The sequence below is a fragment of the Urocampus carinirostris genome, chromosome 2 (assembly GCF_059441175.1).
Source record: "Urocampus carinirostris isolate Australia breed hairy pipefish chromosome 2, RoL_Ucar_1.0, whole genome shotgun sequence".
NCBI lineage: Eukaryota > Metazoa > Chordata > Actinopteri > Syngnathiformes > Syngnathidae > Urocampus > Urocampus carinirostris.
In genome coordinates, this window is record NC_142350.1 from 68,946,847 (window position 1) to 68,974,559 (window position 27,713).

The window sequence follows — 27,713 nt, forward strand, 5'->3', positions numbered from 1 at the left end:
AAATAAAAAAATAGGGAAATAAAGAAAATGAAAAAAAATACAGGCTTTTGTTTTTGGGAGGTACCTGTTACAGCAAGATGGCTGACAATGATGTCAGCTCCCTCTAGGTGGGGGGGGCTAAGGTTATTTCAAATGAATGCAAATTTCTTGACCTATGAGCGTTTAAAAACTTGTAAGTTCATATTATTTAGTTTTTGTCTATTTCTCAAGTGAATATTTTTAAACATTTGTTTTTTTTACCACCAGGAGGCGCTCAGTAATACGCACTGTCCTTTTAAACACTCATATGAAGGCGGGGGCCTTATACGATCATCGCGCCGGCTGAAATTGGCCCCCGGGCCGCAAGTTCGAGACCCCTCCATCAGACAATTTAAGTTTTGTTGAGATTGATCTCGAGAAAAATTTTGTCGATAAAAGTCACTTTTGAGAGTCGGTGTATAAAAAATGTTTTTGGAAACTGAGGACATCCAAATGTGAGGCACGAACAGTGCGAGCAACTCCATTTTATTGCAAATTTTCAGTCAAATGCGACGCTCTCCCGAAAATCACGATCGCTACGTATACGTGTACGCACATAATATGTACGTGTACACACGAATACATACATGTACGTCACATCGAGTGATTTCAAGCTCACAAAAGCACATTTTACAACAGGGGTGGGCGACTATTGGGAATCGGGGTCCTCCTTGGATTTAAAAATGTGGCCCGCCGGCCCAGGTTTGGAGACCCATCCAATATTTAGATTTAGGAGTTAAATATACACGCAAACATGCACATGTGAGTCTCTATCGAAGCTTTTGAAACCATCTAAGGCAAAATAACGGATGATAAGCACTTCGTTTCATATTTACTTTCATAGAATTATTAGAATTGTGTTTTTTTAGTATTTCTGGAGTCTGAAGTTATATACTATTTTATACGCTGCTTTAATTCCACTTATACTCAAGTTACTTGTCCTAAGTTTGACCTCAGCCTTGAGTGGAACTTTTTAGAAGGACGTCGTAAAACACCTGTGCTTTGGAATGTGTTTTGGGGTTTTAGTCTGTACAGATAACAATGACTTATTACCTGGCCTGGGGTGTTGGGAGTAGGTTCCTGCCACGTCCTATCACCCCTCCTCCCATTCTTGAATCACGGTTGGGAAATTTGCAACGACGACGGCGCGGACCAATCAGCCAGAGGCTTGATCACGGGGCGTGAACATTTCATCGCATGTGTCGTAAAAGTAGGCAACCCTGGAAGCCACCGTGGTCTCCTGCACACGATTGTAAAATTGGCACACGCAGAGACCCGATTTGTTCAACGCTTTGATTTGGCTAAATGAAAGAATATGTGGACTTGTCGTTGGGCTAATGAAATGTCCCTGACTTTTGAACAGGCTCCAACTGTAAGGAATTAGACAAGACACGTGAAGTGTCTTCGAGGTCAGATTGCAGTTTAGGAAATGTTAAAACCTTACAAGTCACATTTTTGTATTTTAGTCATATTACTACAGTTGTATTTTTGTAGTATTTCTGCAGTCGTGTTTCCGTAGTAATATATTGTATTATATCTGTAGTATTCTTTTTACTATCTCCATAGTTTTGTTGATTATCAGTAGTATTAGTGGTTTTATTTTTGTAATGTTTTTGTACTATTTCCATAGTAGAAATGTTATAGTTTTTCTGTATTTTTGTTGTAATACTTTTGGTTTTGTATTTTTCTAGTAATATTTCTCTAGGGGTTGTTTTTGTATTCTAGTACTTCTGTAGTGGTATTTTGGGAGTATTTCTGTAGTCATTTATTTCTGTCATATAATCTTTTTGTAATATTACTTTGTCTTTACTTTGTATTTCTGAAGTATTTTGGGGTACTTCTCGGTAGTTGTATTTTAGTTTTATAGTATTGCTGTAGTCGTATTTTATGGTATCTTTTCACAATAAAAGCAAAACTATATCGGAGGTCCCTGTTTTTAAGCACTACATTTGTTATTTTCATCTTCATTTTGTAGTATTTCCGTAGTAGTATTTTTTCATTATGGACACACAAAAGGACAATGCGGACATGTTTGGAAACAAAAACAAAAAACGGGTTTTTATGAGTAGCAATTTCCTTTTTTAATCAGTTTTGTTTCGATTCCAAAAGCAGGCGGGTCACGAGTGGCCCCGCTCGCCTTAGTTTGCCCACCCCTGTTTGACAAAGTCCTTTTAAAAAAAAAATTCCCTGTTATAACAGGTAACGACGGATTATGGCACAGTCATAAGATAAATGGGACAAAAACTTTCTTTTGTTCTAAGGCAAGATAGTTGTAGACCCCCACCCCTCCCACAAAAAGACCCCCTTACCCTAAAAAATGGCATAGAAAAAGGATCGGTTTGAACAAGGCATGTACAAGGAAGTGCTTGCCGGTCGAGTGAATCGTTTAAGTGAGGCAGAGGGCCGCAATGCCTCACCCATTTACACAAAGTGGAATTTTCACTTCAGCATGAGGAACAGCTTCCAGCCTCCAAGAATTGACCGCTCGCCGATGACGAGTGCTCCTTTGCTTGGCTCACGTTAAGCCAAAATATGAAAGTTGTGAGGCGGAGAACCACCGTGCCTCACCCAGGTAGAAAAAATTGAATTTTCCCTTAAGCCTGAGAAACTTTCCAGCGGCTTATCTTTTTACTTGGTTACATAAATGAGTGGTCACCAAAGCAGAGTGCTTTTTTTGTTTCTTGCCACAAGTGAAGCCAAAATGTAAATGTTCTGAGGCAGAGGGCCACTGCGCCTCACCCATTTACACAAAGTGGAATTTTCACTTCGGCATGAGGAACAGCTTCCAGCCACAAATGTTGCTCACTTTCAGAAACGACCGCTCGCTGATGACGAGTGCTCCTTTTTTTGGCTCACGTTAAGCCAAAATATGAAAGTTGTGAGGCGGAGGGCCACTGCGCCTCACCCATTTTGACAAGATGGAATTTTCACTTCGGCATGAGGAACAGCTTCCAGCCACAAATGTTGCTCACTTTCAGAAACGACCGCTCGCTGATGACGAGTGCTCCTTTTCTTGGCTCACGTTAAGCCGAAATTTGAAAGTTGTCCAGGCGGAGAACCACCGTGCCTCACCCAGGTAGAAATGTGAAATTTTCCCTTTAGCCTGAGAAACTTTCCAGCGGCCTATCTTTTTACTTGGTTACAAACATGAGTGGTCACCAAAGCAGAGTGCTTTTTTTGTTTCTTGCCACAAGTGAAGCCAAAATGTAAATGTTCTGAGGCAGAGGGCCACTGCGCCTCACCCATTTACACAAAGTGGAATTTTCACTTCGGCATGAGGAACAGCTTCCAGCCACAAATGTTGCTCACTTTCAGAAACGACCGCTCGCTGATGACGAGTGCTCCTTTTTTTGGCTCACGTTAAGCCAAAATATGAAAGTTGTGAGGCGGAGAACCACCGTGCCTCACCCAGGTAGAAAAATTTGAATTTACTCTTAAGCCTGAGAAACTTTCCAGCGGCTTATCTTTTCACTTGGTTACATAAATGAGTGGTCACCAAAGCAGAGAGCTTTTTTTTTGTTTCTTGCCACAAGTAAGTGAAAATATAAATGTTCTGAGGCAGAGGGCCACTGTGCCTCACCCATTTAGACAAGATGGAACTTTCACATTGGCATGACACGAGTGGCCTATTGTTTCACTCACTTTCCAAAATGAGACAGAATACTGTCGGCGATGCCGAGTGCTTCTTTCGTACCACAAATATAGCAAAATCGTGAAAATTGTGAGGCAGGGGGCCAACGTGCCTCATCAAGATAAAAAAGGTCAAATATTCAGTTTAGCATGAAAAATACTTTCTAGACAGAAATTGTTTTTTTGTTTACTTTGTATTTTTTTTGTAAAAAACAATTAGTGATCAGAGTCCTCCTCTTTTCTTGCTACAAGTGAAGCCAAATCATGAAAGTTGTGAGGCAGACGGCCAATGTGCCTCATCCAAACAAAAAAGGGGAGATTTCCACTTTGCCACAAGAAACAGTTTCCAGACTATAAGTCATGGTTTAGCTTTATATCTGAAATGACCAAGTGAACTTTCTCTGATGCTTACTGATTCTTTTCTTTCTTGCCAAATATGAAGCCGAAACATGAAAGTTGTGAGGCAGAGAGCCACAGTGCCTCACCCAAATAGCATGAATGACATGAGTTGCTTATCGTTTGGATTGCTTTCAGGTCGCCGATGATGAGAACTTATTACTTGCCAATTGTGAAGCCAAAACATGAACACTGTGAGGCAGGGGACCACTGTGCCTCATCCAAGTAGAAATGTTGGAATTTTCACTTTGGCATGAGAAAACCTCTCCAGACTCGGGTCGCTTATTGTTTAGTTTGATTTCTGAAACGAGGAGGAGTACTTTTGCCAATGTGGAGTGCTTTTCTTGCCACGTGTGAAACCAAAACATGAATATTGTGAGGCAGAGGGCCACCGTGCCTCACTCCAATATATATAAAGGTTACATTTTCCCTTTGATATGAAAAGCGTCACATATTGTTTGGATTGCTTTCACAAATGACCGGACGCCTCTTTCTTGCCACACGTGAAGCCAAACATGAAAGGTGTGAGGCAGAGGGCCACCACGCCTCACCCAAATAAAAAAGGTAGAATGAACACTTTTTGCATAAAAATACCTTTCCACACAAGCAGCTTTTCATTTCAGAAATGGCCAAGAATAATGTCGCCGATGCCGAATGCTTTTCTTTCTAGCCACGTGTGAAGTCAAACATGAAAGTAGTGAGGCAGAAAGCCAGCGTGCCTCACCCAAAGGGAAAAGGTGACATTTTCGCTATGGCGTGACACCGGCCGCTTATCGTTTAAATCGCTTTCCCAAAGGAACGGTCGCCGATGACGAGTGCTTCTTACTCGCCGCAAGTGAGGCAGTGGGCCGCTGTGCCTCACCCAAGTAGAAAAGTTGTATTTCAAGACGGGTTTCTTATCGCTTCGCTAGCTTTCGAACGTTACAGAAAATGCCGAGAGATCCAACGTGATTTGAAGTCATTTTTATGTCCTCCGGCTGCAAAAAAGGGGGGAAGTGAGGCGAGAGGGAGGGACGACACCCGGGCCCCCGAAAAAATAATCTTTTTTTTTCGCCGTCGACGTGTAAAATATCGCCCCCCCGTCCGAAGAAGACCGCGAACCTGAGCTGGGCTTGTGGGCGGGGCTTCGTCCCCCTCAGGGCCCGCCCTCGCCGTAGTGCAGGGCCACGGGGCGCTCTCTCTGCACGGGGGCGGGGACGTAGGGCCAATTGTAGGCGGAGCCGGAAAGCAGCATGTCCCGCAGGAGCGTCTCGATGGGCGTTTTCCCCACCAGCCTCACGAAAAAGAGTTGCTCGATGACCGGCGAGGAAACGATGCGGAGGGACGGCAAACGCAGCAGGAGGCGGCCGAAGCGGCTGGGTTGGCCGGGGTACTGGTTGCGGACGTACTCCTCCAGAGCGCACTGGGACTTCTCCTGCACGCTTTCCACGTGTCCCGCGTCCGAAAGCCCCATGGCGTCTGGGGGGAAAAAACAAAAAGACCGCCGTTAGCTCGCGATAACTTCGCCCGACGTCCTCGGGAAAGTATTAGCGAGCTAGCGAACGAAGACGGCCGCCCGTTAGCTCGCGGGAACTTCACCCGACGTCCTTGGAAAGTATTAGCGAGCTAGCGAATGAAGATGGCCGCCCGTTAGTTCAGGAAAACAAGAATGGCCACGCGTTAGCTTGCAAAATACCTGCCTCGTGACGCCTTTTTCAACAAATGAACAAGCTAACGAGCAAAGAGTTACGCACTTGAGCTTTGAAACATCCTTAGAAAAAGATTTAGCAAGCTAGCAAACAAATATCGCCGGGCGTTAGCTCGGGACAACCTTGTCCCGTTTCGTAAAGCCTTGTCCCAAAATGAGTAAGCTAGCAAACAAAGACGGCCGCCCGTTAGTTCAGGAATCTTACCGATATCCTCTGAAAAAAACAGAATGGCCACGCGTTAGCTTGCAAAATACCTGCCTCGTGAAGCCTTTTTCAACAAATGAACAAGCTAGCAAGCGTTTGATTTTGAAAAAAAAAAAAAAAAATCCAAAGAAAAAAAACTTTCGTTTTTTTCAACTTGATGCCGAGCGGCAAAGAGAAAGCCACGGCTGAGCTCGGCCGACAAAACGAAAAGATGAAAATGGCCGAAAGAAGATTGGAAAATTCGTTTAATGAATAAAAATGAGAATATGACCTGAAACTTTTGAACGCTAGCTTTCCCGAAAGCATTTTTGGGCTTCTACGACTCACCTGGTACGAGCGCCCCCACCCCCCCCGCCCTCCCCCCCGTCGAGCCCCCCGACATCCTCCATCTCCCCCCCGGCGCACAGCTGAGCGAGGTGCCGGGCTACACTTTTAACACCCCGGGTGTCGGGGAGATTGGGGATTGGCCGGCCGTGTCCGGTCCAAACACAGTTAAAAAAAAATTCTCGTGACCCCCCCGGCCCCCTCCCCTATACGACGCCCCCCGCCCGCACCGTGACCCCCCCGTGAACCGGCACGTCGAGCGGCAGGGCTCGGTCGGAAGCCGTCACTTTCCATCCAGTCTGGTTTTTGTCACGGCGCGCTTCGATGCGACCCGCAAAATATAGCGTGTCGAGCTAGCTGTTAAGAGGACAGCTGGATTTTGCGAGGGGGGGAGAACAGAGAGGAGGGGGGTGACAAAACGGTCAAGACGAGTCCAGCTCGGGGAACCTTGTCCCGCCTCGTTGCGAGAATTAGCACGCTAGCAAAGAAGATGGCCGCACGTTAGCTCGGGAAAACCGGGTCGAGAAATAGTCCGTTCTTTGATTGCATATTGCCGCGAACGGAGATCAGCAGGCCGTTCGATTGGGCCAAAATCCATTATTCCCAATTGACTATTGCTGAAAGCATGGCTGAGAAATCAGGTTGGAGTTTTTTTCCGTTTTTTCTGTTCTTTCTGCGTAAAACGAAAGAGCACCTGCATGGCCGCAATCCACGGTCCCCGATTGCGCATTGCTGGAAACAGGGACAAGCAAAGAACACTTTTGGTGGAACGCGGGCCATTTTTTTTTTTTGCCGAGATCCATTATTCCCAATTGACTATTGCTGAAAGCATGGCCGAGAAATCAGGCTCGTCTCAATGGCGGCAGGTGCTTTTTCTGTTCTTTTTGCCTAAAACGAAAGAGCACCTGCGTGGCCGCAATCCATTATCCCGGTCGACTATGACTGAGAGCGGAAAACTTGAGAGCAAACTTGTGTCGTGCGTGGCTGCTCTTCTTTTAAATCCATTCTGCCTAAAATGAACAGCACCTTTGCGGCCGTGATCCTTGATTGTGCATTGCTGGGAACAGTGACGAGCAAAGAACACCATTTTTTTGGCTGAGATCCAGTATTCCCAGTCAACTATTGCCGAGAGTGGCGTCCAAAAGGGTAGACTTGTGTCATTAGTGGCAGCTCCATTTTCCTGTCCTTTCTGCCTAAAATGAACAGCACTGGAGAAGCCGCAACCCATCATACTCCAAGGTGACTATTGCTGTGAGCAAGGGCCGGCAGAGTGCATTTTTTTCGATTCGATCCGCTGATACGTACCACGGTGGTTGACAAAACATGATCTGCGCTGTTTTGGCCGAAATCCTTTACCCCCAGTCAATCCATTATCCCCAGTCAATTATTGACGAGAGTAAGGGCCAAGCGAGCGAATTTGTGGCTCTTTCCCCCCGTCCTTTCCACCTGAAATGAATAGCCCCAGTGCAGCCGCGATCCATTATCTCAGGGGCAACAATTGCTAAGAGCGGGGGCCACATAAGTAAATATGTGTCATGAGTTACGGCTCTTTTTTACCATTTATTTCCGTCTAAAATGAACATCACCCGCGCAGCCACGATCCATTATGGCCGGGAGACTATTACTGAGAGCTGGAGCCAAGAAAACAAATTTGTGTCAACCGCGGCAGCTCTTTTTTTTATTCTTTCTGCCCGAAATGAACAGCACTTGTGTGGTCCTGATTCATTATCCCCGGGGCAACTATCGATTAAAGCGGGGGCAAAGAGAGCAAATACGTGCGGAGGCTCTTTATTACCATTTATTTCCGCCTAAAATGAATGTCACCCACGCGGCTGCAATCCATTATCGTCGGGAGACTATTCCTGAGAGCTGGATGCAAGAAAACTAAATTGTGTCATCTGCGGCAGCTCTTATTTTTTGTTCTTTCTGCCTGAAATGAACAGCACTCGTGCGGTCGTGATTCATTATCCCCGGGGCAATTATCGATTAAAGCGGGGGCAAAGAGAGCAAGTACATGCGGAGGCTCTTTATCACCATTTATTTCCGCCTAAAATGGGCATCACCCGTGCGACCGCGATCCATTATCCCCGGGGCAGCACTTGCTGCGAGCAAATGTTAAAAATGGTTTATCGTGAAACTAGATGGGAGCCCGCGATCAATTTCCGAAGCGAGGATTTTGTGGGTGGGTCACATGGTGTGCTCAGAGCTATGGGGGGGTGATTTGGAGAGGGATGAGGGCTCGAATTTGGTGCTAGCATGTAGGTCACAGGCCAATGATGCATAATTTAGCGAGCAAGGCCAACTCACGGAGAAGCCAAAAGATTTGTTTTTCTCCGTTGGTTGGCTCACGTGGAGAAATTTCCCTGAGCCCTCCAAAAACGATTCAGCGTCTGGTTATAACTTCTTCTTTAATCACAGGCGCTAGCGCGATGCTAGCATTAGATCTTGCTGTTATGAAATACATTGGCAATAGTCGGGCCGGTATCATTTTCTTCATCTATTTTGGATTTTTGTTTCAATGGTTTGATATTCTTTGATTGTGACATGATAAGAAAGGATTCGATCGATTTGAAATCAATCCCGTCAAAATAAAAGCTCCACGGTTTCCATTTGAATCCTCCTTTTCAAACCTCCTTATAAATGAAAGCACAGTATTCCTTTCAAAATGTCTTTATTTTATAAGTAAGGATATTGAAGAAAAATATTTCTTGCTATATTATTTTTACTCTTTGAATAAATACGGACAAAAACAAACCGAGGTTAGCAAGCTACGCTAACTCACTCATAAGCCACGAATACAAATATAATAGAAAAAAGTACTTTTTCAAAAATGAAGTAAACTAGCTACCGTTTCTTGGTCCGTCACTGCACACAAATGGTGTTATACCGTAAAACCTGGAGTAGGAACGCACATGAATAAATACCGTATGCATTTCAGATTTCATTCACCAGTTTCTTTGTGGTATATAAGGCCAAACTGGTTATAAGGCATACTTTCAAATTTCTGGCCCTTTTGGGGTTTTTATAGGTATGCCTTTTAAAATACGATTAAAAAGTACGATGACACTCCTACCTGCGGGATTACCGTATTTTCCGCACTATAAGGCGCACCTAAAGGTCTTCATTTTTTTTCAAAAGCTAACCATGCGCCTTATAATACAGTGCGCCTTATATATGGCTCAATATTAAATCGCAAGGTCTGGCAACTAATGCAACAGCCGCTGACTCGATTTTCCCCCGAACGCCAAGTAGTCCGCGGTTTATGCGGGGATTTATATACCGGCGTATCATTGGCTAACCAATGTGTCAATGATGATTTGAATCAATCGCTATTGGCTAAAGTTATTCGGAGCCTCGGATAGGCTAGAGGGCCAAAACAAACCCTGCAATTGGCCGAAAAAGATGACTGAATAGCAAGCTTGCTAAAGTACGCCATAAAGAAACATGTTTCATTAGTCTGTATTTGTAAATATTTGACTCTCCTGGATTGACTACACTCACGGTTGTAAGAAGACCATGGTTGCGTATCATTATTGAACGTGAGAACTAAGGTGAGCTATGCGGCTTTCTATTTTCCCGGTATCTTGTTTTAGAACGATCTTGATGTTGTGTTTATTGTCATATGCACAGGAAAGTTGCGAGCGAAAAAGAAAATAGAAAGTAAGGAATGGTTGGCATTTCTTGAATCCCAAGACTTGAACCTTCCGAATGATGGAAGGATGCATTTGAGTGACATGGTACGGACACCGCATCCGCACGTGTCTACGACACGTATTTGCGTCTTTGCAAGCTTTGGGAATGTTAAGGGGGTAATCAGTTTGCACGATCTGACTGTTTTGTCCACGTTCCCATTGTAGCGCCTTATCATCCGGTGCGCCTTACCTATGGAAGATATAGGACCAAAAACTATTTTTTGGGGGTGCGCCCTATAGTGCGGAAAATACGGTAATTTGTACCCATATCGTGCTCATATTTAGAATTATTCATATCTCGAGTCAATTTTCTCTTTAAAAAGGAACTGAAAACCAATGAATGTGTTCGTGGCCACTCAAAAGACTCCAAGTTCATAGCTTAAAACTGTAAAAAAATTCATGAATGTCCCACACCCGAACCTTTGAGTTCTTTTCTATGTAAAAAAAAAAAAAAAAAGAATAAATAGTGACGGTGTATGATACATACCGGCAGTGAACAGGACGATGGCCTTGAGGCAGGAGTATTCGGCAGTGTCGACTTGGAGGGCTTTGAGTTTTTCCACTTGTTCCTGGAAAACCCGGATGTGGTCCATGAAGGCCACCACGCGCTCGGCGGACATGGGCGAAGCGTGCAAGCCGGCCGCCGCCAAAAGCGGCGCCACGTGAAGCGGCATGGAACACTGCGCCGCGTTCAGCACAAAGAGCTCGCTCCACGACATGCGCAGCAGCGCCACCTGCGGGAGAAAGTTCACGACTGATACCGATCGCAGATTTCAATTTATATTTTGTGATTTATGACTTTGAGATGTATTTTGTTGTGGATTTTGGCGTATTTGTCACCATTGCCCAATAACCCTCAACTGTGCCCCCTCGCTCGGCGCAAGCTTTGCTTGTTGCCTGATTGGTTCCCCTCCTATTTAAACTCAGTACTCTCATTCACTCCTGGTCGGTCCGTCAGCGAACCTCCGCACATGCAACGCAAGCACTATTTGACTCTGGCTCCTGTTTGTCCAGTCCTTACCTGTATCCTGCTCGTCTGCCCCTGGCTTCCTGATTGCCTCCAGTTCTGAGTTTTTCCTTCCTTCGACCACACTCGATCTCCCGCCCCAGGTACTCGACCCGTTTTTGCCCACCGACCACACTCTGGTCTCCCGTCCCGGATACTCAACTTGTTTCTGCCCATAGACCACGCTCCGATCGCATGTCCCGGCTACTCGACCTGTTTTTGCCCACCGACCACGCTCTGATCTCCCGTACCAGCAACTCAACTTGTTTCTGCCCATCAACCACGCTCCGATCGCCCGTCCCAGCTACTCGACTCGTTTTGGCCCACCAACCACGCTCTGCTCTCCCGCCCCAGTTACTTGACCCGTTTTTGCCCACCAACCACACTCTGATCTCCCGTCCCAGATACACAGCTTGTTTCTGTCCATCGACCACGCTCTGATTGCCGGTCCCGGCTACTTGGCCCGTTTTGGCCCACCGACCACGCTCCGATCGCTACTCGACCCGTTTTTGCCACCGACCACGATCTGAGTTCCCGCCCGGCTATTCTAACCGTTTTTGCCAACCGTCCACACTTTGATCTCCCCTCCCGGATACTCAACTTGTTTCTGCCCATCGACCACGTTCCGATTCGACCTGTTTTTGTCCACCGACCACGCTCTGATCTCCTGCCCCGGCTACTCCACCACTTTTTGCCCACCGACCACGCTCTGATCTCCCGTACCAGCAACTCAACTTGTTTCTGCCCATCGACCACGCTCCGATCGCCCGTCCCAGCTACTCGACTCGTTTTGGCCCACCAACCACGCTCTGCTCTCCCGCCCCAGTTACTTGACCCGTTTTTGCCCACCAACCACACTCTGATCTCCCGTCCCAGATACACAGCTTGTTTCTGTCCATCGACCACGCTCTGATTGCCGGTCCCGGCTACTTGGCCCGTTTTGGCCCACCGACCACGCTCCGATCGCTACTCGACCCGTTTTTGCCCACCGACCACGATCTGAGTTCCCGCCCCGGCTACTCTAACCGTTTTTGCCAACCGTCCACACTTTGATCTCCCCTCCCGGATACTCAACTCGTTTCTGCCTTCCGTCCACGCTCCGATCCAGTGAGCTCCCTGCTCATCCTGCCAATCGATCACCTGATTGCTGGCGCTTGCTTTTCCTACCTGACTTCTCAGCTTCCGCAAAAAAGTTTGTTGTGAAACGTTACGCGTTTGGGTCTACCATCTGCTCTGGTCCTGACATTATTAAGGTCGTGAATTTTGTCTTTTATTTTTTTCAATATTGATTTGTCATTTGTTTTGCAGGGTATTTTGCGGTCTATACCGTCTATTTAAAAATACACGACTGGCAGACAAAATACATTACAAATAAAGAACACAACACTCGACAGAATAAACGACAGGAAAATGAGAAAATATGTAACAAAATGACTAGAGGACAAAACGGGCAACCAAAAAGACGACGCGATTGTCATGATGACTGATGCGAGGCACTTGTGCCCGTTCCCTGGGCGCTGATTGGCTCCCTGCTACTTTTTAAACCCCCACCTTCCTGTCAACAATTGTCGGATCGTCTGTAAACCTACGCTACACACTTGGCAAACTTTTGTGACTCCTGACTCTATCTTGCCCTGTTGTTCCGTTTGATACTCGTTGCCAACCTTTTTTCTGGACCCGTTTATGTTTTTGCTCCTCCGTCCCCGCCATCGACCTGTTTTTTCTCCCTCTCGACATTGCCTGCGCTCGACACGGAAGTGCCACTTCCGCGTTCCTGCTATCTGCTACCCGTGACCGGCGATCCCCGGATGGTGGGTGCAAGTCCTTTCCTCCTTCTAAATAAAACGAACGCAATTGGGTCTCCGTTCCTGGTCCGTGACAGCGATAGCGAAACGAACGCCAAAATAAACAAGAATAAAATCTCCGGCCCTTTATTTACGGGTAGCGATTTATTCCTAGGTATGATTGGGCCTAGCATCAAGGCTAACGCTAGCGAAAGAGGCGTTCACCTGGTCCATGAGCTGCAGGTCGGGAAAGAAGGGAATGTTTTTGGCCCATTCCACGGCGCTGAAGAGGAGGCGGGCGGCCAGTTCGCAGATGTTCTCGATGCCCATCAGGTTGTTGCCTTGCATGCACTGAGCGCCGTACCTGGAGGCCGGGTAGGGCTCCGCCCGCAGGAGCAGAGACACGAAACCCGACAGGTAGGGTTGCGCCCCGTAGCCCTCGCCCGCGCCGCCGCCGTTGCTCAAGTATTGGCCCGGGCTGCTCTGGGAATTGGACGTGCGACCGCGTTGCACGGCTGCAAAAAAAGAGGAAAAAGGACGTTAGCCGTGCTAGCGAGCTGAATTGAATCGGAAGCTAGCTAGCGTGCGTGCTAACTAGCGTGCTAGCAATTAGCAACCACACTAAGTTTCTGAATCCGAACAAAAAGCGCAAAAATGTGTTTTGCCTCCAAAAATTCTTATTCTATTTTATAAAGTCAGCATAAAAACAAACTGAGGTGAGCTATGCTAGCTAGCCTGCTATCAGAACCAAAACACAAACTTAAAAAGAAAATCAAATCAAAAAGGAAAAGAGTAGAAAAGAAAAACATGATCAACTTATGAAGAATAAGTAAAAACCTGGGAAAGAAATAAAAATAAAAATAAAAAAATCAATAAGAAAAAGGAAAAAGCTCGCATTAAAGATACCAAAAAAAAGGAAAAAAGGAAAAAGCAAAAAAAAAAATAAACAACAGAGGGGAAAAAATGAAAGGGGAAAATAAGGAACAAAAAGTCAAAGTAAAAAAGAAACAAAAAAAATGACAACAGCAATGAAAATGGAGAAGAACATAAGAAAAAAGGAGGAAAACCCAAAGATGGATAGATGTCCAGATAGATAGATGTCTAGATAGATGTCCAGATAGATGTCCAGATACATGTCTAGATATATAGATGTCTAGATAGATAGATGTCTTGATAGATAGAGATTACCTAAGATAATATAATATTATGCATATAATAAATCATTTTTTAAAAATGTATCATTCTGCCAAATGATAAAAGCATATGTTTTTTTTCACAATCCAGACTTTCAACTAATTAGAATAGAATAGAATAGACCTTTATTGTCATTGTTAAAAAATGGGTTAACATATTGTGACAACAAAATTGGGCATGACACTCCAGTTTCACACATTCACAGTGAGGTGAAAAAAAACAAAGAAGATAAAGACACAGAGAAGATAAGGTGATAAAACAAGGAGGATAAGGTTAGAGTTAGAATTGACACGACATTTACCCAAGAAATGTCGGCATATAGGATGTTACATACAGCTTGGTATAGTAGGGTTTGTGCAATATGCATTTGCTGCAAAAGTAAACATCATAGTGCAAGAAAGATAGTCAACATAGATGTCTAGATAGATGTGTAGTTGATGTCTAGATAGATATAAATAGATATATAGATAGAAAGATACATGTCTAGATAGATGGATAGATGTCTAGATAGATATTGATAGAGATAGATAGATAGATAGATAGATAGATAGATATAGAAAGATAGATACATGTCTAGATAGATGGATAGATGTCTAGATAGATATTGATAGAGATAGATAGATAGATAGATAGATATAGAAAGATAGATACATGTCTAGATAGATAAATAGAAAGATAGATGTCTAGTTAGATGTCTAAATAGATAGATCGAGATAGATAGATATATAGACAGATATATAGATAGATAGATAGATAGATACTTTATTCATCCTTATAGGGAAATTCCCACTTCCAGCAGTAACATTGTGTTGAAAACTAAAACTAAAAATAGAATACAGAAATACCCAATATAACGTGTTGATCCAAAGTGTAGTTGTGAAACGGAAAGGGCAGGAAAAAGACAGTACAGTATATGACCAAAGATAATATAATAGTATGCATATCATGAATTCTTTTTTTGAAATGTATTATTCTGCCAAATGATAATAGCATATGGTTTTTCACAATCCAGACTTTCAACTGATTAGTCACTGAAATCCCTGCGTGACAAAAGAAAGCCGGCGCAACAACGGATAAACTAGAAAATACAAGAAGCTAAAATACTGGAATCTTATAAAAAATATCGATAAATAGCCAAAAAATGGAACCTTTTAAATACTCGACAAACGGAAATGAAAAAAAATGCCGATCGACCGATCACAAGAAAGAAGAGAGTTTTGCCGGGGAGTCGAGGGAACCTGCCACTTTCCGGGAAGTAGACCGGACACCGCCTCGTTTTAGCAAATCGTTCAAAAGTTAGAAAGGTCTCGGTGCACCTACGTCAAAGTCTTGGCCCGCCAGCCAAATCTGGCCCCCGAGAAAACCATCTCGAGACTTTCTTGTATTTGTTTGCACTCTGCGTTATGTCTCTTTCCCCTTATTGTCACGGTTGCCACGGCGCCCCATTGGCCCCGCTCGTGTGGCGCCAGCTGCGGCTCATTAACAGATTGGTTTTTTTGTCAGTCCGTCAAGGAACCTCTGCGTTTGGGTCCTGATCCTGTTCTGGTTCATGACACTTATATTATTGGAGCTTATTTCTATTTCCTTTTTTTTTTGTTCACTTGAATGACCGGCTTTGGAATGCAAGGGACATTTGAGGACGAGGCAGGGGGCGACGATAGCGGCAAGCCGTAGCCTGCAGCCCAGCGGCTAACGTGAATGGCTAGAAAAGGAAAACGTGGAAAAAAGGGAAAGATGCCTGATGACCTGTGGGACTCGGCGGGATTTGCTTGCTTGACCACAGTTAGAAAAGCAAGCTGACAAAGGATTTTGATGTATTTAATAATTATTCACAAAATAGAATCACATCCCGACTCTGATCTATTTTAGGCCAGCAGAGAAGGCCTTGCAGGCCCTGACCTCCCTATTTCGCGGAATCCCCCAAAACCCCCCAGGTGGACTCGGGACCTCAACACGCTAGAAATGTTTGACCTAAATCAGGCCCCGGGTGCAATGTGGGTCAGACGAGCAAATGGGATGGGCAGATTTTATTTTGGCGGGGGGTGGGCTCACCACCCGCTGCGCTCGTCTCTCGCGGGCATCCACCAATCCACACGGTTGCAGAAGTCAACACCCCCCCTAAAAAGCGCAACAATATTGTATTTTACCGTGTATAACGCAACTCTTTTTTAAAAACCCAAAACAAATTCAACGTTTCATGGTTTTACAGTGATAGTGCAAAGGGAATCAAACCCGGGTTGCGGCGGTGAGAGCGCCCAATCCGAAAGCACCAAACCACCGGTGACAGAGATGACGCACGAAAAGGCATTCTATGATCCCACAATCACATATAAAGCTAATAGAAAATGAAAGGTGCCCCGTTATACAAGTATGTGACAGTGAAAGAAATCTACCGTATTTATTCCAAAATAAGGCCCGTTATTTCTTACCTAAATAATTTGTGTGTGCATTATACACGAGGTTTTAAATTATGATATTACTGTATTTGTGCAATGATTATTTAGCAAAACAACAGGAATAGAACCCGGGTCCCGGCAGTGAAAGCTCCATATCCTAAACAATAGACCATCGGTGATATAGATAATATGTGAAAATGCATTAGATTTGATCTCATAATCACATTATTGTTACTCATGGTACCAGAGACACATGTTAGAAAACAGAGAAAACAGAAAGTGGTCCTGAAAGTGTCACGGTTGCCATGGCGCCCAATTGGCACCGCCCGTGTGGCGCCAGCTGCGGCTCATTGACAGATTGGCTTTCCTTCTATTTAAGCTCAGCGCTCTCACTCTTCCTTTGTCAGTCCGTCAACGGACCTCTGCCCCGCAAGACGTGGGTTCTGACTCAGTCCTGTTTCCTGTTTGTATTTCCTGTCCGGTATGGTTCCCATTTATTTTGTCCTGTTTACTATTGGTTTCAAGTTTCTTTCACGTCTATTTTTGTCCTGTTATTGTTCTCTCCAGTTTTCGTTCCCGTCCAGTTTGTCCTGTTTATTTTCGATATCGGGTTTCAATTTCAATCTTGTCTGTCGCGTCCGGTCTGGTGTGCACCCCATCTGTCCGATATCAACTCTGGCAATTGGAATCCGTCTCGTCGGTCTCTGGCTTCCTGTCTTTCCACGCCAGACCGCTGTCTAATATGCATGACTCCCTATTTCCCGTAAAATAAAAGGCTTATGTGAGAACGTCACGCGTTTGGGTCCTGATACTGTTCTGGTTCATGACAGAAAGATATAAATGAAGGGGAAAAACCACGACGAAGGAAACAACTTTTTGGTGTTTGAAAATAAAACGGACTTTGAAAGACATTAAATAAATCCGTTGTACATTTTCTGTTGGTATGATGTTTAAGGCTGCAACACCTCATCGATAAAATCGATTGTTAAAGGCCTTGGCAACTCATGAGATCATAAATTTGTTGTACCAAGTGAATGATCAGCCGCTAAGTACGTGAAATTGCACAAGTCAATTCTGACATTGCGTACATCATGGATGGAGATTTTCGGTGAATTTTACATAAATGTTAATTGGGTTGAATTTAAGTAAACAGTGCCCTCTTCTGGGCAGACTTGTTAGGGTTGCTGTCGATAAATCCTTGAAAAAAAAGCAGTGTCTTGCGATGACACGATCGCACTACGTCGCATCGCGATATCGATTCGATTGTGGAAAATCCTGCAGCCCTACTACCTAGCGTTATATTTTACTAGGGCGATGCTAGGTATCCTCGTTGATGTTTTTAGCCTTGGTTTCGTTTTTAGCCAAAATGGGATTCTCAAAATCCGATTTTTTTTGCGGAACTGCAAATGTCAAGATAGGCTAACCTAATAGAGCTAGCTAGCAGTGGAAATCGTGTATTTTTTGACTCTCTGCAAATGTCAAGACAGGCTAAAAGCATAACTAGCTAGCTAGCAGTGGAAATTGTTTATTTTTTAGCTAATTTGAAGTAACAACATGATTCTTGGACTGCAAATGTCAAGACAGGCTAAAAGCATAACTAGCTAGCTAGCAGTGGAAATTGTGTATTTTTTAGCTAATTTGAAGTAACAACGTGATTCTTAGACTCTGCAAATGTCAAGAGAGGCTAAACTAATACTAGCTAGCTAGCTAGCAGTGGAAATTGTTTATTTTTTAGCTAATTTGAAGTAACAACATGATTCTTGGACTGCAAATGTCAAGACAGGCTTAACTAATACTAGCTAGCTAGCTAACAGTGGAAATTGTGTATTTTTTAGCTAATTTGAAGTAACAACGAGATTCTTCGACTCTCTGCAAATGTCTAGACAGGCTAAACTAATACTAGCTAGCTAGCAAGCATTGGAAATTGTTTATTTTTTAGCTAATTTGAAGTAACAACATGATTCTTAGACTCTGCAAATGTCAAGACAGGCTAAACTAATACTAGCTAGCTAGCAAGCAGTGGGAATTGTGTATTTTTTTAGCTAATTTGAAGTAACAATGTGATTCCTAGACTCTCTGCAAATGTCAAGACAGGCTAAAAGCATAACTAGCTAGCTAGCATTGGAAATTGTGTATTTTTTAGCTAATTTGAAGTAACAACGAGATTCTTCGACTCTCTGCAAATGTCTAGACAGGCTAAACTAATACTAGCTAGCTAGCAAGCATTGGAAATTGTTTATTTTTTAGCTAATTTGAAGTAACAACGTGATTCCTAGACTCTCTGCAAATGTCAAGACAGGCTAAAAGCAAAATTAGCGCTAGCTAGCTGGCAGAGGCAATCCGTCACGCTTTTCAGCTGACAAAATTGTCCTCAAGAAGCCCGGTCGCCTTGGGGGAGGTCGCTTCCCACAAAAACACATTCCTGGAAGTATTCCGTCGGAAAACAAGGACTCCCTTGTCGAAATACTTTGATGCTAGCTCACGATGAGCGTCAAAACATCAGCGATCCCTTTCCTTTTCCTAGTTTTGGTGGAGCCGACGCGACGGAAATCGAACTCGGCGTCATTTCCGCGATCCGGATCCCAGATATGGAAGAGCCGTCCTGCCGCCAGGAAATACAAGTAGAAGTAAACCCAATACAAGGATAATATCGTATGCCGTAGAAATACTTGAAACGCTCGTGTAATACTTGAATGTATGACATACATATGTGTTTTCTTATTGATTTTGTCTTTTTTTTTTTAATAAAGGTTTTTATTTTGTTGTTTATATCATCAGCTTCGTGTTATTTTGCACTTTTTGCGATGTATTGTTTGAAGTGTCTGCTTCTATCTTTGGCGTTTTTGTTTGACAACTACACTTTGGACTACGACTAAACATCAAAGCGTACAGGGAGTGTAGTTTGCCGTGTTTTACGGAAACCTGGCTCAGGTCTAGCATCCAAGACGCTAACGTGGAGCTACCCGGCTTCGGCGCTGTTAGGGCAAACGGAGACACGAAAGCCTGCGGGAAGCGGAGAGGAGGCGGACTCGCTATCGACGTGAACAGGAGGCGGTGTAACCCTGGGCACAAAGATTTCCATCTGCTGCAGGGACGTGGAACTTTTGGCCTAGCGTGTGAGGTCATCCACTCTGCTATGGCTAAACTACAACACAGCACCCTGAGGCCATCCTGTTCATCTTTTAATAATCAACACAATGACACTGCTGGAAGTGTGAATTTCCCTACGTGGATGAATAAAGTATCTATCTATCTATAGTGATATATATTGTCATGTATTTTGTAGTTTTGCTGTGTATTTTCTACTATGTTAAATGTATTTTGCCATTTTCTCAATTTTGTCAGATATTTGGTCATTGATGTATTTTGGTGTTTTTTTTTCTGTATTCATTTTGTCGCATACTTTGTGGTGTATTTTCTAACGTGTACTGTTGTGTATTTGGTCATTTATTTATTCCGTGACATATTCTGTTGTGCGCTTAAACATTTATTTCAGTAATTCAAACGAGGGGGCGGGTCAAACGGCCGGAGGTTTTCGCCCATTGGTCGATCGGCGATGAACAATCGTCACGTGGGTCGATTGACCAATGAGTGAAAAGCTCAGGCGATTCGACCCGCCCCCCTCATTTGAATCACGCTTCGTTTTCATCAAATACACGACTGAAATAAACGAGTGTTATTTCATGCTTGTTTATGTCTATGTCATTCATGTGTAGCTATTTCTCTATTTCTACACTTAATGGAGTAGAAAGTCGTTTCCAAGTTAGCGATCGGCGAGAACCAATCTGGTGACATTGTTGGCACGTTGGCGGAGGCCGCTCGGGAGAGAGAAACGGCAAAGAGGATTCGAGGACGCCCGTTAATCCCGATGACCTTAAACGCCCCGGCCCACAAAAGGGAAGGAAAATCCGAGTTGTTTCTTTCCCGTCTTGCCGCTTTTTCTTTCGCGCCTTAGAGGCAAAATGGCGTCTCTTTACAACACCTACGAGTAGAAGTTGTTTTGTCAAATATTTTGTCGTGTACTTTGTCATTTATATTTTTCTGTCTTGTATTTATTTTTTGTCGCCTATTTCGTCATGAATTTTGTAGCTTACCTGGTCAGGTGTTCTGTGGTGTACTTTGTCGTGTCTTGTGGTTTATTTTATTTTCTATTTTTGGGCATTCCATTTTTTTTCTATATTTTCCTTGTGTATTTCTCGTCTATTTTCTCCCAAAATTGTCCCTTTTTTCGCGGTGTATTTGTCTATTTTGGTCGTTTTTCGTCCTCTATTTTGTCATTTATCGACGTTTTACAACTTTTCACAGTTTTATTTTGAAGGGAATGTTGTGATTTTTTTTAAACATTTGTTTGAGACTTTTGTTTTTATTTTAGTTTACTTTTAGTCTCCAAGTAAGGTTGTTAGTCAACGTTTTACATTTTGCAAGTTTTTTTTTCAGAAATGAAATCCTTTATTTTGAAGGGCTATATTGGATATGACGTTCAAGAATTTGCTCCTTATGGACATTAAAAATGTCATGATGACTGATTTGGATCGCCTGTGCCCGTGTCGCCTGATTGGTTCCCTGTCCTTTTTAAGCCCTGTCCTTTCACTCTCCTGTTGTCAGTCCGTCAGCAAACCTTTGTTTCTACAAGGCAAGCATTTTGACCCTGACTCTCGTCAATCCCGCTTGGTCGTGAAAGTTCCACATTTCACAATTTGATTTTTAGAAACTTAACCCTTTATTTTGAAGGGCAACCTTAAAAAGAGTTTTTGCCTGTTATCGAGCCTCCAAATCATCAATAAAACTCATTTTTGTCTTTTTGAGTGAAAGTTTTACATTTCAAAATAATTTTTAGCAAAAAAATCCTTTATTTTGAAAGGGCCACGAGGAAGGTGGGTATTTCAACATAACGCATAAAGCCGATTGTTAACATTGTTTTGAGTCTGTAAGGAGGGAGTTTTTCTCTCTTTATAAATAAAAGGATTTATTTTGAAAGGCAATGTTGAAAGACATAAGACATGCTCATAATGGACACTGGAAACATTTTATTTTGAGGTTTTGTCTGCAGGAAGGGTTTGAAGTGAAAGTTTTACATTTCACAACATCTTTAATGAATAAAATCCTTTATTTTGAAGGTTCATGTTGAAAGCGATAACATTTGCCCCTAATCAACGCAAAAAATGAATCTGATTCTAAACATTTTATTGATTTAGTTTTAGTCTGAAAATACATTGTTAATGAAAGCTTGATATTTCACAGCATTTTGGAGGATGACATGATCTTATTTTGAAAGGAAAGTGTTACTTAAATGTCCTCTCATTGTTTACACTGAAGAGTATAAAGTAGTGTTTTTATTGTACTTCTTGTTTGCAGTGGATATTTAGCACACGCGGTCCAGTTTTATTTTGAAGGGTAACGTTGAAAGACGTGTCGGAATATAGCTGACTTATTTCGAATTCATATTTTTTTGCACACGCAATCGCATTTATTTTGAAAGGGCGACGTCAAAAAAGGGAGTTGGAGGCGATACACAAAAGGTTTTTCCGTTTTCGACACGACAAGAGTGTGAATTGTTATTGGTGAGCAATTATGAGGGTGTGAGTGGGGGCTCAGAACTCCCCTTCCCCTTTTCATCCCCCAAAATGGACGCGTGACCCCGTTATTAATGCCACAGTCTCCATTTTTGATTTCTGTTTTTTTCCCTTTTTATTACCGCCTTCCAAATATTTGTTCATGCATTCATTATTAGCCCCTCGCTATAACACGGTTGACTTGTCAATGGACTCGACTGGTTGGCATGGTGCATTGTGTTCTGCATTCTGATTGGCTAAACCGGGGGTCTCAAACTCACGGCCCGCGGGTTGATCGTTAGAGGCCCCGGCCTTAATATGAAAGTCTAAAGAGACAGTGTGCATTCTTAAGCGCTTATGCTGGGGAAAAAAACAGAATTCATGAAAAAACAAAAACAAAAAATGCTGGTTTGAAAAATAAGCAAAATCACAATCGTCCATGTTTTGAATACTCAAAATTTAAGAATCACGGGACTACAGATGAGTGGAGCGTGGGCATCTTAGGTCCGGGACCTCAAGTTGGTCTCCGAGTTTAACTTTAGTATTTGGGCATCTCCAAAAGTGCTCCTTTGGAGATTGTAACGACGTTTCTCGACAGCATGAGTGGGATCAAAATATTTCCAAAATAAAAGTTGAAACTTTGTCATTTTCCATCTATGTTGATGGGATTTCAAGGTTCTGTTGTTAGTGTACAGAATCCTGCATGGACTTGCTCCCTCAGATTGAGTTTCCCCCTATGGTCTGTAGCCTTCGTTCTGAAAACGCTGGACTACTCGTGATCCCAAGAGCCAAGAAGAAATCCGCAGGTTGGAGAGCGTTCTCCATTGGGGCCCCGGTGCTGTGGAACGCTCTTCCCCCTGAGATCCGATCTGCAACCTCAGTGGAAATGTTTCAATCTAGGCTTAAAACACACTTCTATTCTATAGCATATGAATACCTCATGTGCAGTTCCTTCTCAAAGTTTCTTTATTTTTCTCATGTTGGGGTTTTTGAGTTTTTCCTTGCCCTCATGTAGGTTTTAGATCAGGGGATGCTGTCATAATAGTCAGTAGTTTAAAATAGTCTGAGGTTCTTGCAGCCCATTGAGACTCTTTGTGATGAAGGGACAAACAAATAAACAGGACTTGACTTGAGGTTTTTGAGTTTTTCCTTGCCCTCATGTCGGTTTTAGATCAGGGGATTGTTTCATATCAGTCTGTAGTCTGTGGAGCCCTTTGAGACTCCCTGTGATTAAGGGTGTCACAGATAAACATGACTTGACTTGCCATTAGTATTTCGATTTTTTTCGACCCCACTCGCAGAAGAGTCGATGTACTGGTGGGTCGTGCGTTACTCACGAAAATCCAAAACTAGTACAGAAAATGCCATTTTTGATTCAAATGGAAAAGCCGCATCGCAATCAAAATACCGGTCGAAAAAAAAAAAATCGCAATTACATTTTTTCCCCAAACGGTGCCGCTCTATCCAATAAAAGACTATTGTCATTTTCAAGCAGAAACAAAAAAATACGTTTTGAAACGAGAACAGTATTTTGAGATTTTTGGGGCGATTTAAGGACGAGGCAACCAAATATGAGCATTTCATTTGTATGGACGCCAAAACCGATACAGTCAAAAACAAAAAGGCCCAAGCATTAAGGACAATATACTGTATAATACGAAATATAGCACTACTAATCATTTTTTGTGTGTCCGCAACCAAAATACTACACGTTATTACCGCGAAAATTTCAACCAAATGAATAAAAAAATAAATTTCAGATTTAGTGCTTAGAAACAAGGAACCATGTATTATTTTGCTGAAAAGAGAAAACATACTACTGAAATACTACAAAAGAATATGACTGAAGTAATACAACAATACAAAAATACTACAACAGAAATACTACAAAAAAACTACAGATCTATAAACATAATTCCACTATGGAAATACAAAAAAAGCGACAAAAATACTATTATGGAAATGCTACAGAATATTACTACGAAAACTGAAATACAAAAATAATACTACAGAAAAATTACAGCGGAAATACTACAAAAACTGCTACAGAAATATTACAACAGATATACTACAAAAATACGATTATGGAAATACTACGGACATGCGGCGTTGGAACGACTGCAAAAGTACTTGAAAAATTCCACCAAAATACTAAAAAAATATACTACATTGAAAATGTAAAAAAACATACTAATGTGACAATACTACAAAAAAAATACAATAATATTATAACATGAAAATACTAGCAGAGAAATATTACGACAGAAACACTACAGAAATACAACATTTGCACTACAAAAATACTACTATGGAAATATTACAGACATACTGCGTTGGAATAACTGCAAAAGCACTGCAAAATTCTTCAAAAATACGAAAAAAAATACTACTACGAAAATGTAAAAAAAGATACGAATGTGGCAATACTACAAAAAAAACAAGACAATAATATTATAAAACAAAAATACTAGCATGGAAATATTATGACAGAAACACTAAAAAATACAAAATGTACACGACAAAAATACTACTATGGAAATACTACAGACATACTGCGTTAGAATGACGCAAAAGTACTACAAGAAATTCTACAGAAATACTAAAATAAATATTACTATGCAACAATACTACAAAAAACAATCCAATATTACTCGAATACATAAATACGAAAACAGAAATATTACGACGGAAATACTACAAAAAGTACTACCAAATGTCACAACCAAATAATACAAAAACACAAGTATAATAATACTACGAAAATATTACTGCAGAATTACCACAAATAAACTACAAAAATAAAACTAAAGTAATACGACAGAAATATATCAAAATTCAGAACGCAGAAATACTACAAAAATACATATGTAAAAATACTACACAACTCAATACAAAAGTAAGTGCTTCGATAGATAGATGTCTGGATAGTGCTTAAAACAGGGATCTAAAATATGAGTTTCCTTCAATTGCGAGTGTTTTCAAAACCAAGACTCGGGGGTCTCCACCCTGTGGACCTGTACTGAAATGTCTCATTGGTGCCGGGTCATTGTGATTTTCTAGGATTTTTTGGTTGTGTGGCTGACCGAGTCTATTTAACTTTGCTTCCTATAATTAACTTAGCTACTGCCGGCCGAGTTAACTCCCGGGATTAACGTCGAATCAGTCATCGGCGCCGAATTCAAAATCGGTCTTTGATGTCTCTTTACCATTATTGGTAGTTAATTAGATAAGGAAGTTATTAACTAATAAAAAATAGAGGACCGTTGTCTAGACGTGTTCAAATGGATCACCATAGGAAGTGGTGAATGAGTTCACCTGGTCATACCTAGTGTGTTCCCTTCGCGTTAACATACCTGTCAAGCTGTAGGTTTTTGCTGTACAAAGTAGGTTTATTATGCATTTTAAGACGTGTACGGCGTACAAGAAAATCTGTACGGAAAAAGGCAAATTTGTCAGTGATGGATATACACCAACTATCACGAAACGGCAAATCAATCAAGTCAAACCAGTTCGCCGCGGTAGCCTCTATCTCAGTATCGTTTTTTTCATTGCAAACCAAGCGAGCGGTTTGATGTCGTGAAAGGAAGTCCGTCTCTTTTTAGAGAACCGGCTTTTTCGGCTCAACTTATTAAAGAGAGCAGGCTCTGGTCTTAAAAAACATTGGATTTCATGTGGTAGTTGTGTAGTGAAAGGAAGTCCGTCTCTTTTTAGAGACCTGGCTTTTTCAGCTCAACTCATTAGAGAGCCTAAAAAACACAGGAATACTACAACAGAAATATTTCGACAGAAACACTACAGAAATGTCTTAAAAAAACATCGGATTTCATGTGGTAGTTGTGTAGTGAAAGGAAGTCCGTCTCTTTTTAGAGACCTGGCTTTTTCAGCTCAACTCATTAGAGAGCCTAAAAAACACAGGAATACTACAACAGAAATATTTCGACAGAAACACTACAGAAACGTCTTAAAAAAACATCGGATTTCATGTGGTCGTTGTGTAGTGAAAGGAAGTCCGTCTCTTTTTAGAGAACCGGCTTTTTCGGCTCATTTCATTCAAGAGAGCCGGCTCTCCGACGGCTCACTCGCTTTGATGCGTTCTATTACAAATGATGACGTTGTATAAAGAAGTTAAGAAACAAAGGAAGTATAAAAGGAGAAAATGTAAAAAGACAGGTTGGTGGTTATCCCTTGAATCGGTATTTTAGCAACACTCATTGAATGCAGAAAATGAATTCATCATTTGAATAAGAAAATTCGACTTCATTCTATTTGCGTGTATTTTTTTCCTTCTACGGTGAACGTCCAAGCCACTTTATTTTTATAATAAAGCTCATTCATGTTGAGCAACAAAATGTTCATTCACAATATAAATATAAATATGGTCTTGGAGTTGATTTTTATCAGTGAATCGAATTGTTTACCACTGCATTGTGGGATATTTGCAGCGAGCTCTGGTCCAACATTTACAAAATAACGATTGAAATTCTCCACAACTTGATTGAAATGATCATTTTCACCGTTCTTATCAATAAAATAGTTTGGAGATGCATTGCTTACATTCTTTCCTTTTATTATACGATTTAATATATCCCAAATACCTTTGATATTACTTTTGTCATAAATTGGTATAGTATCATTTCTCGCTCGCTCTTAATATTCCCGTCAATTTGTTTTTATACGTTTCATATTGGGATTGGGCTTCCTCGATTTTTAGTTTAATCAATGTTCTATATATGGTGTTTTTTTTTCTTACAAGCATGATGTAAACCCTTCGTTATCCATGGATGGTTTACAGATGTATTCTTAATATTAGTTTGTCTCATTGGGCAATTTTTGTTAGACTTGTTGGTGAATATTTCCAAAAACGATCCACATCATCTGTACCCTATATAGCGTTCCAGTTTTGTTTAACGAAGTCATCATAGAATGATATAATAGTCTCTTCAGTTCCAACTCGTTTGTAAACATAATCCTGAATTGATTCTTGTCTAGTAACCTTTTCATCATACACTGTAATGATATATATATATATGTATATAGGATATAACGAAAGACAGTTACAATCTAACATGTTAAACGACATAAATAGTAAAAATATGGTGTAAGATGATTTTGTATTTTGTAAGGGCAAATAGGACATGGAGCGTTAACGCGACACGGGCGTTAACTCTTAACGAATTGCAGCTCCGATGTCGCTCATTTCAAGAGAAAAGTCGAAGGAGAAAAACGGCGTTTTGGAAAGCATTCAAAAGGAAGAGTTGGGAGGATTAAGCGCGCGCGCTGGCGGCGCCTCACCTTCCCGCCGCATGCCGACTTTCAGGCACTTTTTCAGGCGACAGTATTGGCACTGGTTCCGGTGGTGCTGGTCGACGGGGCAGTCTCGGTTCCCGCGGCAGGCGTAGGACAAGTTCCGGCGCACGGAGCGTTTAAAGAAGCTTTTGCAGCCTTCGCAGGTGAACTGGCCGTAATGCTTGCCGCTCGACTTGTCGCCGCACACTTGGCAGTCCACGTTGGCCAACTTGTCCCCGGAGGAGAGCGCTTCGCTTCCGGGGGTCCCGGCCGCCCCGCCGCCGCCGTTCGGCTCCTGGCCACCGCACAGTTCGGCGGAAATGCTCTCGGCCCACCCGCTCGCTACCATCGCCATAGTCGGACTGCGAGGACCGCCGCTCTTTAGAGTCGAGGCCGAGGGGAGCGCGGGAGGTCCCGGGCGCCGTCCATCATCTCCGGGGCCGAGTCAGAGCCGTGCTTCCCGGTGGTCCGCGTTCCTCCGGCGGGCCGAATGTCCCGCTCGCGTCCGCCCAATCAGTCCGCGGGATTTGCAGGGCGCGTGGG

General features: G+C 42.6%; 1 protein-coding gene across 1 annotated transcript; it reads right to left on the reverse strand.

Annotated features, from left to right (window-relative positions):
- Positions 1–329: 329 nt before the first annotated feature.
- Positions 330–27,683, reverse strand: nr2f5 (nuclear receptor subfamily 2, group F, member 5). Its single transcript, XM_088327634.1, has 4 exons — positions 27,177–27,683; positions 12,968–13,257; positions 10,440–10,686; positions 330–5,502 (listed from the first exon to the last, which is right to left on the reverse strand). Exons 1-4 carry the CDS (start codon positions 27,523–27,525, stop codon positions 5,180–5,182), a joined length of 1,209 nt encoding a protein of 402 aa, XP_088183760.1. The 5' UTR covers positions 27,526–27,683; the 3' UTR covers positions 330–5,179.
- Between the last annotated feature and the right edge of the window lie 30 nt (positions 27,684–27,713).